This window comes from Oratosquilla oratoria, chromosome 6, assembly GCF_046742065.1.
Source record: "Oratosquilla oratoria isolate Oo_2021 chromosome 6, ASM4674206v1, whole genome shotgun sequence".
NCBI lineage: Eukaryota > Metazoa > Arthropoda > Malacostraca > Stomatopoda > Squillidae > Oratosquilla > Oratosquilla oratoria.
This window is the reverse complement of record NC_134782.1, coordinates 10,279,901-10,291,609: the sequence shown is the minus strand read 5'-3', so window position 1 is coordinate 10,291,609 and position 11,709 is coordinate 10,279,901. Positions and strand designations below refer to the sequence as shown.

Sequence of the window (11,709 nt, the reverse complement as noted above, 5' to 3'; positions counted from 1 at the left end):
AAGTGGTAGAAGTACGTACTCGGCATATTGAAATCACGAGGTAACGTACCTCTTCGTGTATAATTTCAAACCAGAATATCCTAACAAATGGAACCTCAGCGACTAAAGTATAAGTCATCCTTTAATATATCTTGCCCAAGTTAAAAAAATCAAACTCTAATGAGATTTCCATCAATACATATTCTCGACATCTTTGCTGTCCAACACCATCCCACGGAATACCACCTCCATTGTCACCATCGTGATCTTTGAATTGCGTCGCTTCTAATCAGATCAAATGCCGATAAGTATTACAAAGAACTAAAACAATGGTAGGCAACTTGCACGTTTTCATCTTCTTAAAGCTTATGTATAATACCACGCCTTTTATTCCTCACTATTATCCTTTGTTTGGAAACGCTACACATCATATGAGATGCCCAATTTGTCTCAGAAAAAGAATTAAAGAAAGTTTTCGTCCGAGTCTGATTGTCCATTTCATTTTGTGGTGTACTACTTCTAGAAAGATTTTACTTTTATTCCCGTTATTCTGTTCATAGTTGACTCAGTTCCTGTGGAAATAATTCCCATTTTGTAGAACCATTCCATGCTACATGTCTTATGAAGCTGTGATTAATAACACACACCATATATTTCCATGCAGTATACAAGAAAAGCAAAATTTACTTTTCGTAAGTGATTTGTTGCTTCCAATGGAAAGTTTCTCATAATTCTTGCCCCACATAATTGAGAAAATAAGATACATATAATGGTTGTTAGATATTTGGTGGATTGATTACAAAAACTAGTTCCCATTCTAAAGATGAAATACTTTTTATAATATATAATTTGAGCATACAGCGTCCAAGCTGAGAGCCAGACGTTTGTAAATAGATGTACTCGCCATCTATCTTATTCTTTTTAATGACAAATCTGTTATCTTGAATAAGGACTAGCAAACCTACTATACTTATTTTTCTTGGTCCAGTATCTTCAAGACCCGCGAGATAGAAAAAATAAGCTTCTTTGATCTCGTGTTTGGTTTATTGTCCATTTGTAGCACAGTGTATCATTATTATGTTAATCTAAAGAGCTGGTACACAGACGCCTTTGTGTCCTTCGTGTTGATATGTGAAGCTTCTTGGTTTGATGCCCTTCTGCTGGCAAAGTAGGTTCGCAAACAGGAGATCATGGGTCGCAATCAGATTATCAAGGTTCGCAATATGATGATCAAGGTGCGCAATCTTAGCTTCACGATTTGCAAACCCGAGACCATGGTCCGCATATTTGAAATCGTGGTTCGCAATCTTAAGTTCATGATTTGCAAACTGGAGACCTTAGTTCACAAAGTTGAAGATCATGGTTCGTAAACTTGAGATATGGGATCGCAATCGAATGATCATGATTTGCGAACCGGAGACCACGACTCGCAAACTGGATAATTTTGTTTCGCAAAGTGGAGATCATGGTTCGCAATCGGATAATCATGGTTTGCGAACCAGAAACCATGGTTCGAAAACTGGAAATCATTATTCGCAAACTGGAGGTCAGTGAGGTGTCGCTATGCATTAACATTTGGAGGAACACTTTTCACTCGGTAACCAAACACATAATAATAGACTATAAAGAATATAAGGTTCATTCGTTTATGTATGTTTTGTACACCGTTCTATTTTTGACCAAATAACGTTGAAGATATGTATGATTACTTTTAATGTTACAAGCGTCTCGGTACAAAGACACCTCCCGAAAGGTGGTTTTATGCATATTGGAAAAAAAAGCTTCATCTTCGACTAGACATCACTGATAATACCTTCCTTTGGACTTACAACTATATGTTATATTCTATAACAGCGATTCACAAACTATTGGTCGCGACCCAAACTATGGGTCGCGAAGTGTTCAAGAATGGGTCGCGAGACCTTGTTAGAAAAAAAGTGTATTTTCATTTCATTGTGTTTTCAATAAAAGAAGACTTTCGAAATTGCTTTTTGATGCTTGGGGGGTCGCCACATCTTCACCAGATCTGGATTTGGGTCGCGGCCAAAAAAAGTTTGGGAACCACTGTTCTATAAGTATTAGAGTGTTAGCTGGGGAGCATTTGCATTGATCTTATATCACCTGTGTTAGCGTGCCCACAAATGTGTTGACTTATCATGTGTGATATTGTGCTGATCCTTGTATCCCCCTGTCATGTTACGCTTCTTATCATATTGTTTCTGTTTACTGTTGCCCGAATACATTTATACCTCATATATATTTTACATGATCGTCATGGGATATTAATTTTAGGGCAATAACTATTTCCGCAAGACATTTTCTCTAGTAAATACTGTCACTATATTAGGTTTGCTCGACTGAATTTGGGAAGGTATAGTTTACTGGCTGTTAACATTAGCAACAATCATGCGTTCTATATATATTTATTTTGTGATACTAATGCAGAGGCGTATCTTCTAGGTGTGCTTGGCTTGCGCTGTACGCCAGCAGCAGACGTCAAATCCCTCGTAGATATTAAATTCACTCAATAATACAATCATGGGTTATATTCGGAAGCTATTTTTTCTGTCGTATGGTGTGAAATAGTGTGACAATTGTTCTAAGGTAGCACTGCAGGTCCTACGGGTAATCGCATCAAATAAATGGCGGAATAATAGAAAACGGTGCGGAATAAGGACCGACGGTGAGCGACATACGAGCAGCATAAATTTTGTGTTCGTTTTCGTGGCGAAAAGTTGTATGTATAAACTCGTTGAAAGTAATTAACATAATTCATTTTCTTTACAGGGATCCTGTTCTTGTGGTATCATAATATAAGCTGTTCGTGATTTGTCGTCAAATGAAACTATACACAATGAGAAACAAAGATTAGTTTAGGTCGAAGACTGGGACTGTTGACAAAACAAAGGCATTTGTTGTTTACAGTCGTAGACGGCGACACTTTATTCTGGAAACTTAATGGAAAGTTGTTTACTGATATGCTTGTTTATTTAGTATTCTTATCTTTGAATTTATGCATGAAATAAAAAGATAATTTGTAGAATACCCTCCCCCATCCCCCACCACCACCACCACCACCACCACACACACGTCCTCTTGGGGTGAAGGTTGTACAATCGAGTGTTGCTGGGGTGGACATTCTACAGTTGATTACGGTTCGTGATACATAACCTAACCTAACCTGACCTAACCTAACCTAACCTAACCTAACCTAACCTAACCTAACCTAACCCAACCAAACCAAACCAAACCATACCTAACGTAACCTAACGTAACCTAACATAACCTAACGTAACCTAATGTAACCTAACCAGACCAAACCAAACCTAACCAAACCTAACCAAACCTATCCAAACCTAACCTAACCTAACCTAACCTAACCTAACCTACCCTAACCAAACCAAACCTACCCTAACCAAACCAAACCTAGCCTAGCCTAGTCTATGTTAGTTATAGTGGGGGGGGGGATTCTACAATTGAGTGTTGTTGGGGTGGAGATTTTACAGTTGATCAGTGGTGGTGGTGGGGAATCTACAATTGACCCAAATAAAATTAATTTCTTATTTTGCAATTTATACAATTTATAGAACATTCGCAATTTGCAGTTCATACTATGTACCAAAATAGTTTAAAGCTTGTGTATTTATTTTTGAGTAATTGAGGATGGGAATAAGATGGGTGAGTGTAGGCTGGCTACCTCCCTTATATGGGGGACAAGGCCTTTGGTATACAGGTAGATAGCTTATGCTAGAACAGTAAGTTGAGCTAGGTAGCATTATATCGCACCCTATGACAATAACCGATATACGTCACCGTACGAATGTGAATAGGACTTCAGACGGATAAGTGTCAACTGTTTCTCTTTGATAAAAGCTTCAGCCAGCGCCTTAGTGTCCCCGAAAACCACTAAACTTGTTATCAGAAGCGGTGGTGCCGCTTGCGGTTGGATCCGACCTTATAGGCTTCTGAAATTGTTATCGTGGATAAGAAGTCATGATACATTGGCTATTTATATCCCGCTTTTCTATCACAAGACAAAAATCCTTGCTTTCCTCGTGACGTTTGGCAATTGCATGGAAAGATTTTTGTAGATGGTATCATTGGAATCTTTATGTGTGCTTCTGAATTTATGACAACCCCTCTGTTAAGCGACTTTATGTTTGCGTCTTATTAAGATTTTCTCTTTTTATATTTGATATTTTTATATGTCTTACAGTCGTATTTATGAAACTTTGATGGGTCCTCATGAACATATAGAGTCTGCTTATGGAAATACGAAAAACGAAAAATCGTACTGAGGAGTGTATTGAATTTCCATAGTAAATTCTTAGAAAACTAGAATCTACATTAATTGTAGCTTTCTAGTTTGTTACACAACTAAAAAATAATACCCTCTCCCACTACGTCATATTCTGCATCTCTGTTTCCATTCTATATATTCCTCTACATTTTTAAATAAATTTGTGAGCATTCCACGTCTGTCTCCCTTTGCAGATCATCTTAAATCATGGCATGTCATTTACTTTCTCCCTATGAGCTGTCAATCCTCCTATATTCCCACATTAATCTTCTTCACATTTTCCACATTTTTCTGGAGCGACACTAGATGTTTTCTACGTTTCTTACCCGTTTCTATGCCTTTGAACAAGCCTTTCGGAATCACTCCCTAGTACCGGTAAATGTCTTAATCGAAGCACCATTTCTCCTTGTTGTTGTAATCTATTCCTCGATGTCTTTTTCATATTTTCTTCTGTCGCTTTGACCTGTGGTGGAAGCTTACTGGTCACTCTCTGCATCCTTTACCTTCTCATTCTTATTTCCTTCAATATCCTGTTCCTTCTCAGGGACTTACGTGTGACTCAGACCGACAAGTATATTAGTTTCGTGTTCTATTTTTTTAGGCTTTTATAGATTTACCTCCTTCTTGTTTTAGTCGCATCTATTTTTCTCTTTTTTATTACCCATTGCGTTTCTCCTATTTTTACTCTTTCTCTCACTAACAGAAACCAAGGTCATTTGGTAAAGCACCGTCGTCGCCTTGAACGAGGGAGTTCGTGACGTAAAACCGAATCATGTTGTTTCACTTGTCGTTACCTAACTTTTGTCCTTCGGCCCCGTGGCTTCCAACATACCCATCTAGCCTTCCTTCTTTGTGATTGATATGCATCTGAAACAACATCTGACAATACCTCCATTTCTCTCTCACCTGCCCATGCCCTACATCACTAGTTATTTCTTGTGTCTCCTACCTGTGTGTTCGATTATTTTTTCTTTTTTATTTACACCTGTTCTGATCTATTAGTAACACTCCCAACCCATATACCCATCCACCCTCTATCCCATATCCATAGCACCTTCCTCTCCTCACCCCCTAACATCGTAGTATTTCGTCACGTAACCCCCCCCCACCCACACTCCCTCCACCCCCCCCCTTACTGAGCTCACTACTGTCGTAGGTCCGTCAGTTCTGATTAGGAGTTGCTGGAGAGTGTAGCGGGAACTGTCTCACCTTCGAACCTTCGCTGACACAGCGTCTGCGATCTTGGAAAGCGTCGTCGTCGTCGTCGTCGGCGTCGTCTGCCTTTGCAACACAATCGACGCGCCACCAAGTTCGTCTGAATTTTGCAGTACTATCAGTTTAGGTAGAGAGAAAGAGGGAGAGAAATGCAAAGACTTACGAATGATGTGGGGGACAGATGGAGTGATTACAGAGGAACCTTTGGGTCGGAGCTCCAAAGTATCGTTTAAGCTGTTTCGAAAGTTATTTGTGTGTTTGCCCGTGGAAGGCATTTCTAATCTCCGTAAAAGGATCAGATGGGAAGACGTGTAACTTTGTACTCGTAATTACAGGACAAGCAGCACTGGTCAGAGGGAAAGGCAGGAACGAAATTAGAGGAAGGTCAGAACCAGTGCCACACTCTGGAGTAATTGGTGGTGCTTGCGATGGCTCTCCAGATGAAGGGGGTCAGTGAAGTGTTCCAAGAACTCTTACAAGGTAAATGTATTATAAAGTTTTGGTTTAAGAAAAAAGGGGGAGGGGTGGGGGGCTGTTGGTGAATTTTCATTTCAGAAATGCAGACCTACGTGATATAGCAATAGAAAATTAATCATTAATTTTGTAAATTATAATGCATCAACGTAATATACGCTTTTCTTGGTGGAAATCGATAACAGAAAATGTTGCTAAAGACGATACGCGAACGGAGACGATTCGGCTCTTTGAGACGCCATATTTGTTTTGATAGATGCGGAGGTCGAAGAAATTAAAGTATGATAAATTCGTCTTTTCTAACTTAACCTACCTAACCTAACTTACCTAACGTAACTTAACCTGCATTTAGTAATGCGGTACCTGTAATTCTAGAGGTACTTAGGGTCGCCGTCTTCGTCCTCCGAATTTATCAAAACAAAGATGGCGTCTCGAGGAGTCGCCGCGGCTTCGTTCGTTTGTGCATCGCTCTTAGCAACTTACTGTTATTGATTTCCACCAAAAAATGTATATTACGTTTATGTATTATTATTTACAATATTATTTATTTTTCTACTATGTCGCGTAGGTGTGCACTTCTGAAAAACTATGAATTCAAAGTTAGCCATTCGTGTCTTTTATGTATTCGAAAGAAACCTACACTGACGCACTTAAAACGAAGTCATTTTGTATTCTCTCCTTTCCTCTCTTCCTTTTCCTTGGTCTGTCACTCCCACTACCACTCGCTCTTTATCTCGCTCTCTAACTCTTGTGTTTTTTTCGCTCTCTCATTCTGTTGATCTTTTCTCTCACTCTCCCGTTCTGTTGATTTTTCTATCTAGCTCTCTCATTCTCTTGCCCTCATTTTTACCCTGATTCTCCATTTATCCCTCTGTCCGTCTGTTTGTCTCTATCTCTCTCTCTCCATCTGTCTATCTCCCTATCTGTCTCTCTATATCTGTCTCTATCTTTGTCTCTGTCTATCTCTCTGTCTCTGTGTCTCTGTCTCTACATCTTTGTCCCTCTGTGTCCCTCCCTCTCTCTCTGCATATGTCTATCTCTGTGTCTCCCTGTCTGTCTGTCTGTCTCGGTCTCTCTGTCTCTCCCTGTGTCTCTGTGTGTCTGTCTCTCTTTGTCTCTCTCCTTGTCTCTCTGCCTCTGTCTGTCTCCGTCTTTCTGTCTGTCTCTCTGTCTGTCTCTCCTTGTCTCTGTCTCTATCTCTCTGTCTCTCTGTCTGTCTCTGTCTATGTCTGTCTCTCTGTCTATGTCTATATCTGCCTCTATGTCTCTCTGTCTGTCTCTGCTCTGTCTCTCTGTCTCTGTCTCTGTTTGTTTGTCTCTTTCTGTCTCTGTTTCTGTGTCTGTTTCTGTCTCTGTTTCTGTCTATTTCCATGTTTTTGTCTGTTTCTGTCTGTTTCTGTCTCTTTTTCTGTATCTGTCCGTTTCTGTCTGTCTGTCTGTTTGTCTCTGTACCTCTCTCTGTCTCTGTGTCTGTCTCTCTGTGTCTCTCTGCCTTTATCTGTCTCTTTGTTTCTCTTTGTCTGCCTGTCTCTGTGTCTCTGTCCATCTTTGTCTGTACCCCCCTCTCTCTATCCTTCTTTGTCTCTGTCCCTCTTTGTCTCTCTGTCCCTCTTTGTCTCTGTCCCTCTGTCTCTCTGTTCCTCTCGGTCTCCCCAGCCTTTCTCTCCCGGCCTCTTGTCTCCCGGCCTCTTGTCTCCCGGCCTCTTGTCTCCCGGCCTCTTGTCTCCCGGCCTCTTGTCTCCCGGCCTCTTGTCTCCCGGCCTCTGTCCCGCCCCACTCTCCCGTCCTCTCACACCTTACTATTTCGGCCTCTCTTCCGGTCTCTGTCCCGGCCTCTCTCCTGACCTCTCTCCCGGCCTCTCTCCCGGCCTCTCTCCCCTCACTCTTCCTTCACTTTCCCGGCCTCTCTTCCCTCACTCTACCTTCGCTTTCCCGGCCTCTCTCCCGGTCTGTCCAGGCCTCTCTTCCGGTCTTTCCCGCCCTTTCTCCCGGTCTGTCCCGACTTCTCTCCCCCCTCTCCTCCCTCTCTCTCGTTCTCTCTCCGCTCACTTTACCGGCCTCTCCTCTGTAATCTCTCCCGGTCCCTGTCCCGGCCTCTCTCCCGTCCTCTCTCCCGTCCTCTCTCCCGGCCTCTCTCCCCTCATTCTCTCCCGGCCTCTCTCCTGGCCCCTCTCTCAACCTCTCCCCCAACCTCTCTCCCGGCTTCTTTCACTCCCGGCCTCTCTCTCTCTCCCGGCCTCTCTCTCTCTCGGCCTCTCTCTCGGCCTCTCTCTCTCTCGGCCTCTCTCTCCCGGCCTCTCTCTCCCGGCCTCTCTCTCTCTCCCGGCCTCTCTCTCTCCCGGCCTCTCTCTCTCTCCCGGCCTCTCTCTCTCTCCCGGCCTCTCTCTCTCCCGGCCTCTCTCTCTCTCCCGGCCTCTCTCTTTCTCTCCCGGCCTCTCTCTTTCTCTCCCGGCCTCTCTCTCTCCCGGCCTCTCTCTCTCCCGCCCCCTCTCTCTCCCGCCCCCTCTCTCTCCCGCCCCCTCTCTCTCCCGCCCTCTCTCTCTCCCGCCCTCTCTCTCCCGCCCCCTCTCTCTCTCCCGCCCTCTCTCTCTCCCGCCCTCTCTCTCTCCCGGCCTCTCTCTCTCCCGGCCTCTCTCTCTCCCGGCCTCTCTCTCTCCCGGCCTCTCTCTCTCCCGGCCTCTCTCTCTCCCGGCCTCTCTCTCTCCCGGCCTCTCTCTCTCCCGGCCTCTCTCTCTCCCGGCCTCTCTCTCTCTCTCCCGGCCTCTCTCTCCCGCCCTCTCTCTTCTGCCCTCTCTCCCGCCCTCTTTCTCTCTCGCCCTCTCTCTCGCCTTCTCTCTCTCTCCCGCCCTCTCTCTCCCGGCCTCTCTCTCTCCCTCCCTCTCTCCCTCCCTCCCTCTCTCTCTCCCTCTCTCTTTCTCCCTCCCTCTCTCTCTCTCCCTTCTTTTTTCTCTCCGGGCCTCTCTCTCTCCGGGCCTCTCTCTCTCCGGGCCTCTCTCTCTCCCGGCCTCTCTCTCTCCCTGCCTCTCTCTCTCCCTGCCTCTCTCTCTCCCGCCCTCTCTCTCCCTGCCTCTCTCTCTCCCGGCCTCTCTCTCTCCCGCCCTCTCTCCCTCCCGCCCTCTCGCCCTCCCCCCCTCTCTCCCTCCCGCCCTCTCTCCCTTCCGCCCTCTCTCCCTCCCGCCCTCTCTCTCTCGGCATCTCTCTCTCCCGGCATCTCTCTCTCCCGGCATGTCTCTCTCCCGGCCTCTCTCTCTCCCGGCCTCTCTCTCTCTCCCGGCCTCTCTCTCTCCCGGCCTCTCTCTCTCCCGGCCTCTCTCTCTCCCGCCCTCTCTCTCTCCCGCCCTCTCTCTCTCCCGCCCTCTCTCTCTCTCTCCCACCCTCTCTCTCTCCCGCCCTCTCTCTCTCCCGCCCTCTCTCTCTCCCGCCCTCTCTCTCTCCCGCCTCTCTCTCTCCCGCCTCTCTCTCTCCCGCCTCTCTCTCTCCCGCCTCTCTCTCTCCCGCCTCTCTCTCTCCCGCCTCTCTCTCTCCCGCCTCTCTCTCTCTCTCCCTCTCTCTCTCTCTCCCGCCCTCTCTCTCTCTCCCGCCCTCTCTCTCTCCCTCACTCTCTCTCTCCCACCCGCCCTCTCTCTCCCACCCGCCCTCTCTCTCTCCCGCCCTCCCTCTCTCTCTCCCGCCCTCTCTCTCTCCCGGCCTCTCTCTCTCCCGGCCTCTCTCTCTCTCCCGACCTCTCTCCCGGCCTCTCTCTCTCCCGGCCTCTCTCTCTCCCGGCCTCTCTCTCTCCCGACCTATCTCCCGGCTTCTGTGTCCCGGCCTCTGTGTCCCGGCCTCTGTGTCCCGGCCTTTGTGTCCCGGCCTCTGTGTCCCGCCCTCTGTGTCCCGGCCTCTGTGTCCCGGCCTCTGTGTCCCGGCCTCTGTGTCCCGCCCTCTGTGCCCCGCCCTCTGTGCCCCGCCCTCTGTGCCCCGCCCTCTGTGCCCCGCCCTCTGTGTCCCGCCCTCTGTGCCCCGCCCTCTGTGCCCCGGCCTCTGTGTCCCTGCCTCTGTGCCCCGGCCTCTGTGCCCCGGCCTCTGTGCCCCGGCCTCTGTGCCCCGGCCTCTGTGCCCCGGCCTCTGTGCCCCGGCCTCTGTGCCCCGGCCTCTGTGCCCCGCCTCTGTGCCCCGGCCTCTGTGCCCCGGCCTCTGTGCCCCGGCCTCTGTGCCCCGGCCTCTGTGCCCCGCCCTCTGTGCCCCGCCCTCTGTGCCCCGCCCTCTGTGCCCCGCCCTCTGTGCCCCGCCCTCTGTGTCCCGCCCTCTGTGCCCCGCCCTCTGTGCCCCGGCCTCTGTGTCCCTGCCTCTGTGCCCCGGCCTCTGTGCCCCGGCCTCTGTGCCCCGGCTTCTGTGTCCCGGCCTCTGTGTCCCGGCCTCTGTGTCCCGGCCTTTGTGTCCCGGCCTCTTCCCCCTTTTCCGTCCTCTCTCCTCTCCGCCCTTTTCCGTCCTCTCTCCGCCCTTTTCCGTCCTCTCTCTCCGCCCTTTTCCGTCCTCTCTCCCGCCCTTTTCCGTCCTCTCTCTCCGCCCTTTTCCGTCCTCTCTCCCGTCTTTCCCGCCTTCTCTCCCCCACTCTCTCCCTTCACTCTCCCCCTACGCTCTCCCCCTACGCTCTCCCCCAACTCTCTCCCCCCTACACACTCCCCCTACGCTCTCCTCCTACTCTCTCCCCTACTCTCTCCCCCTACTCTCTCCCCCTACTCTCTCCCCCTACTCTCTCCCTCTACTCTCTCCCCTACTCTCTCCCCTACTCTCTCTCCTTACTCTCTCCCCCGTACTCTCTCCCCCTAGTCTCTACCCTACTCTCTTCCCATTCTCTCTCCCCTACTCTCTCCCCTACTCTCTCCCCTACTCTCTCCCACTACTCTCTCCCCTACTCTCTCTCCCTTCTCTCTCCCCCTACTCTCTCCCCCTACTCTCTCCCCCTACTCTCTCCCCCTACTCTCTCCCCCTACTCTCTCCCCCTACTCTCTCCCCCTACTCTCTCCCCCTACTCTTTCCCCCTACTCTTTCCCCCTACTCTTTCCCCCTACTCTTTCCCCCTACTCTCTCGCTCCCTCTCTCCCCCACTATCTCGCTCCCTCTCTCCCCCACTGTTTCGCTCCCTCTCTCCCCCACTCTCTCGCCCCCTCTCTCTCCCCCACTATCTCGCTCCCTCTCTCCCCCACTCTCTCGCTCCCTCTCTCCCCCTCTCTCTCGCTCCCTCTCTCCCCCGCTCCCTCTCTCCCCGCGCCCTCTCGCTCCCTCTCTCCCCGCGCCCTCTCGCTCCCTCTCTCCCCGCGCCCTCTCGCTCCCTCTCTCCCCGCGCCCTCTCGCTCCCTCTCTCCCCGCGCCCTCTCGCTCTCTCCCTCGCACCGCCCTCTCGCTCCCTCTCTCCCACCACCCTCTCGCTCCCTCTCTCACCCACTCTCTCCCGGCCCCTCTCCCGACCTCTCCCGACCTCTCTCGACTTCTCCCCCTCTCCCCATCTCCATCACCCTCCTTATCTCCATCTCTCATTTTCTCTCCCTAACTCTCCCTTCTTTCCTTCTCACTGTTTCTTCCTCTCTCTCCCTCTAGGTTAAGGTGTGATAATCCTTCTACTCCTACTCTTGTTGTTCCTATTTCCATCCTCACTCCTCCTCGTACTCTTGGACTTTCTCTAGGTCCTGCTCTTCTTGTACTCGCTTTTCTACTTTCACACTCGCTCGTACTTTTTCTCCTACATTCGTTCTCGCTTTCAC

At 48.9% G+C, this 11,709-nt stretch overlaps 1 protein-coding gene across 1 annotated transcript in view; it reads left to right on the top strand.

Moving 5' to 3' along the window:
- Positions 1 to 5,430: 5,430 nt before the first annotated feature.
- The window catches only part of LOC143026277 (sphingosine-1-phosphate lyase 1-like), a 74,001-nt gene continuing 67,722 nt past the window's right edge, over positions 5,431 to 11,709 (top strand). Inside the window, exons 1-2 of the mRNA XM_076186385.1 lie at positions 5,431 to 5,588; positions 5,830 to 5,974. Of these exons, the coding sequence (XP_076042500.1) occupies positions 5,923 to 5,974 (52 nt within the window). The 5' untranslated portion in view covers positions 5,431 to 5,588; positions 5,830 to 5,922. The remainder of the gene's footprint in view (positions 5,589 to 5,829; positions 5,975 to 11,709) is intronic.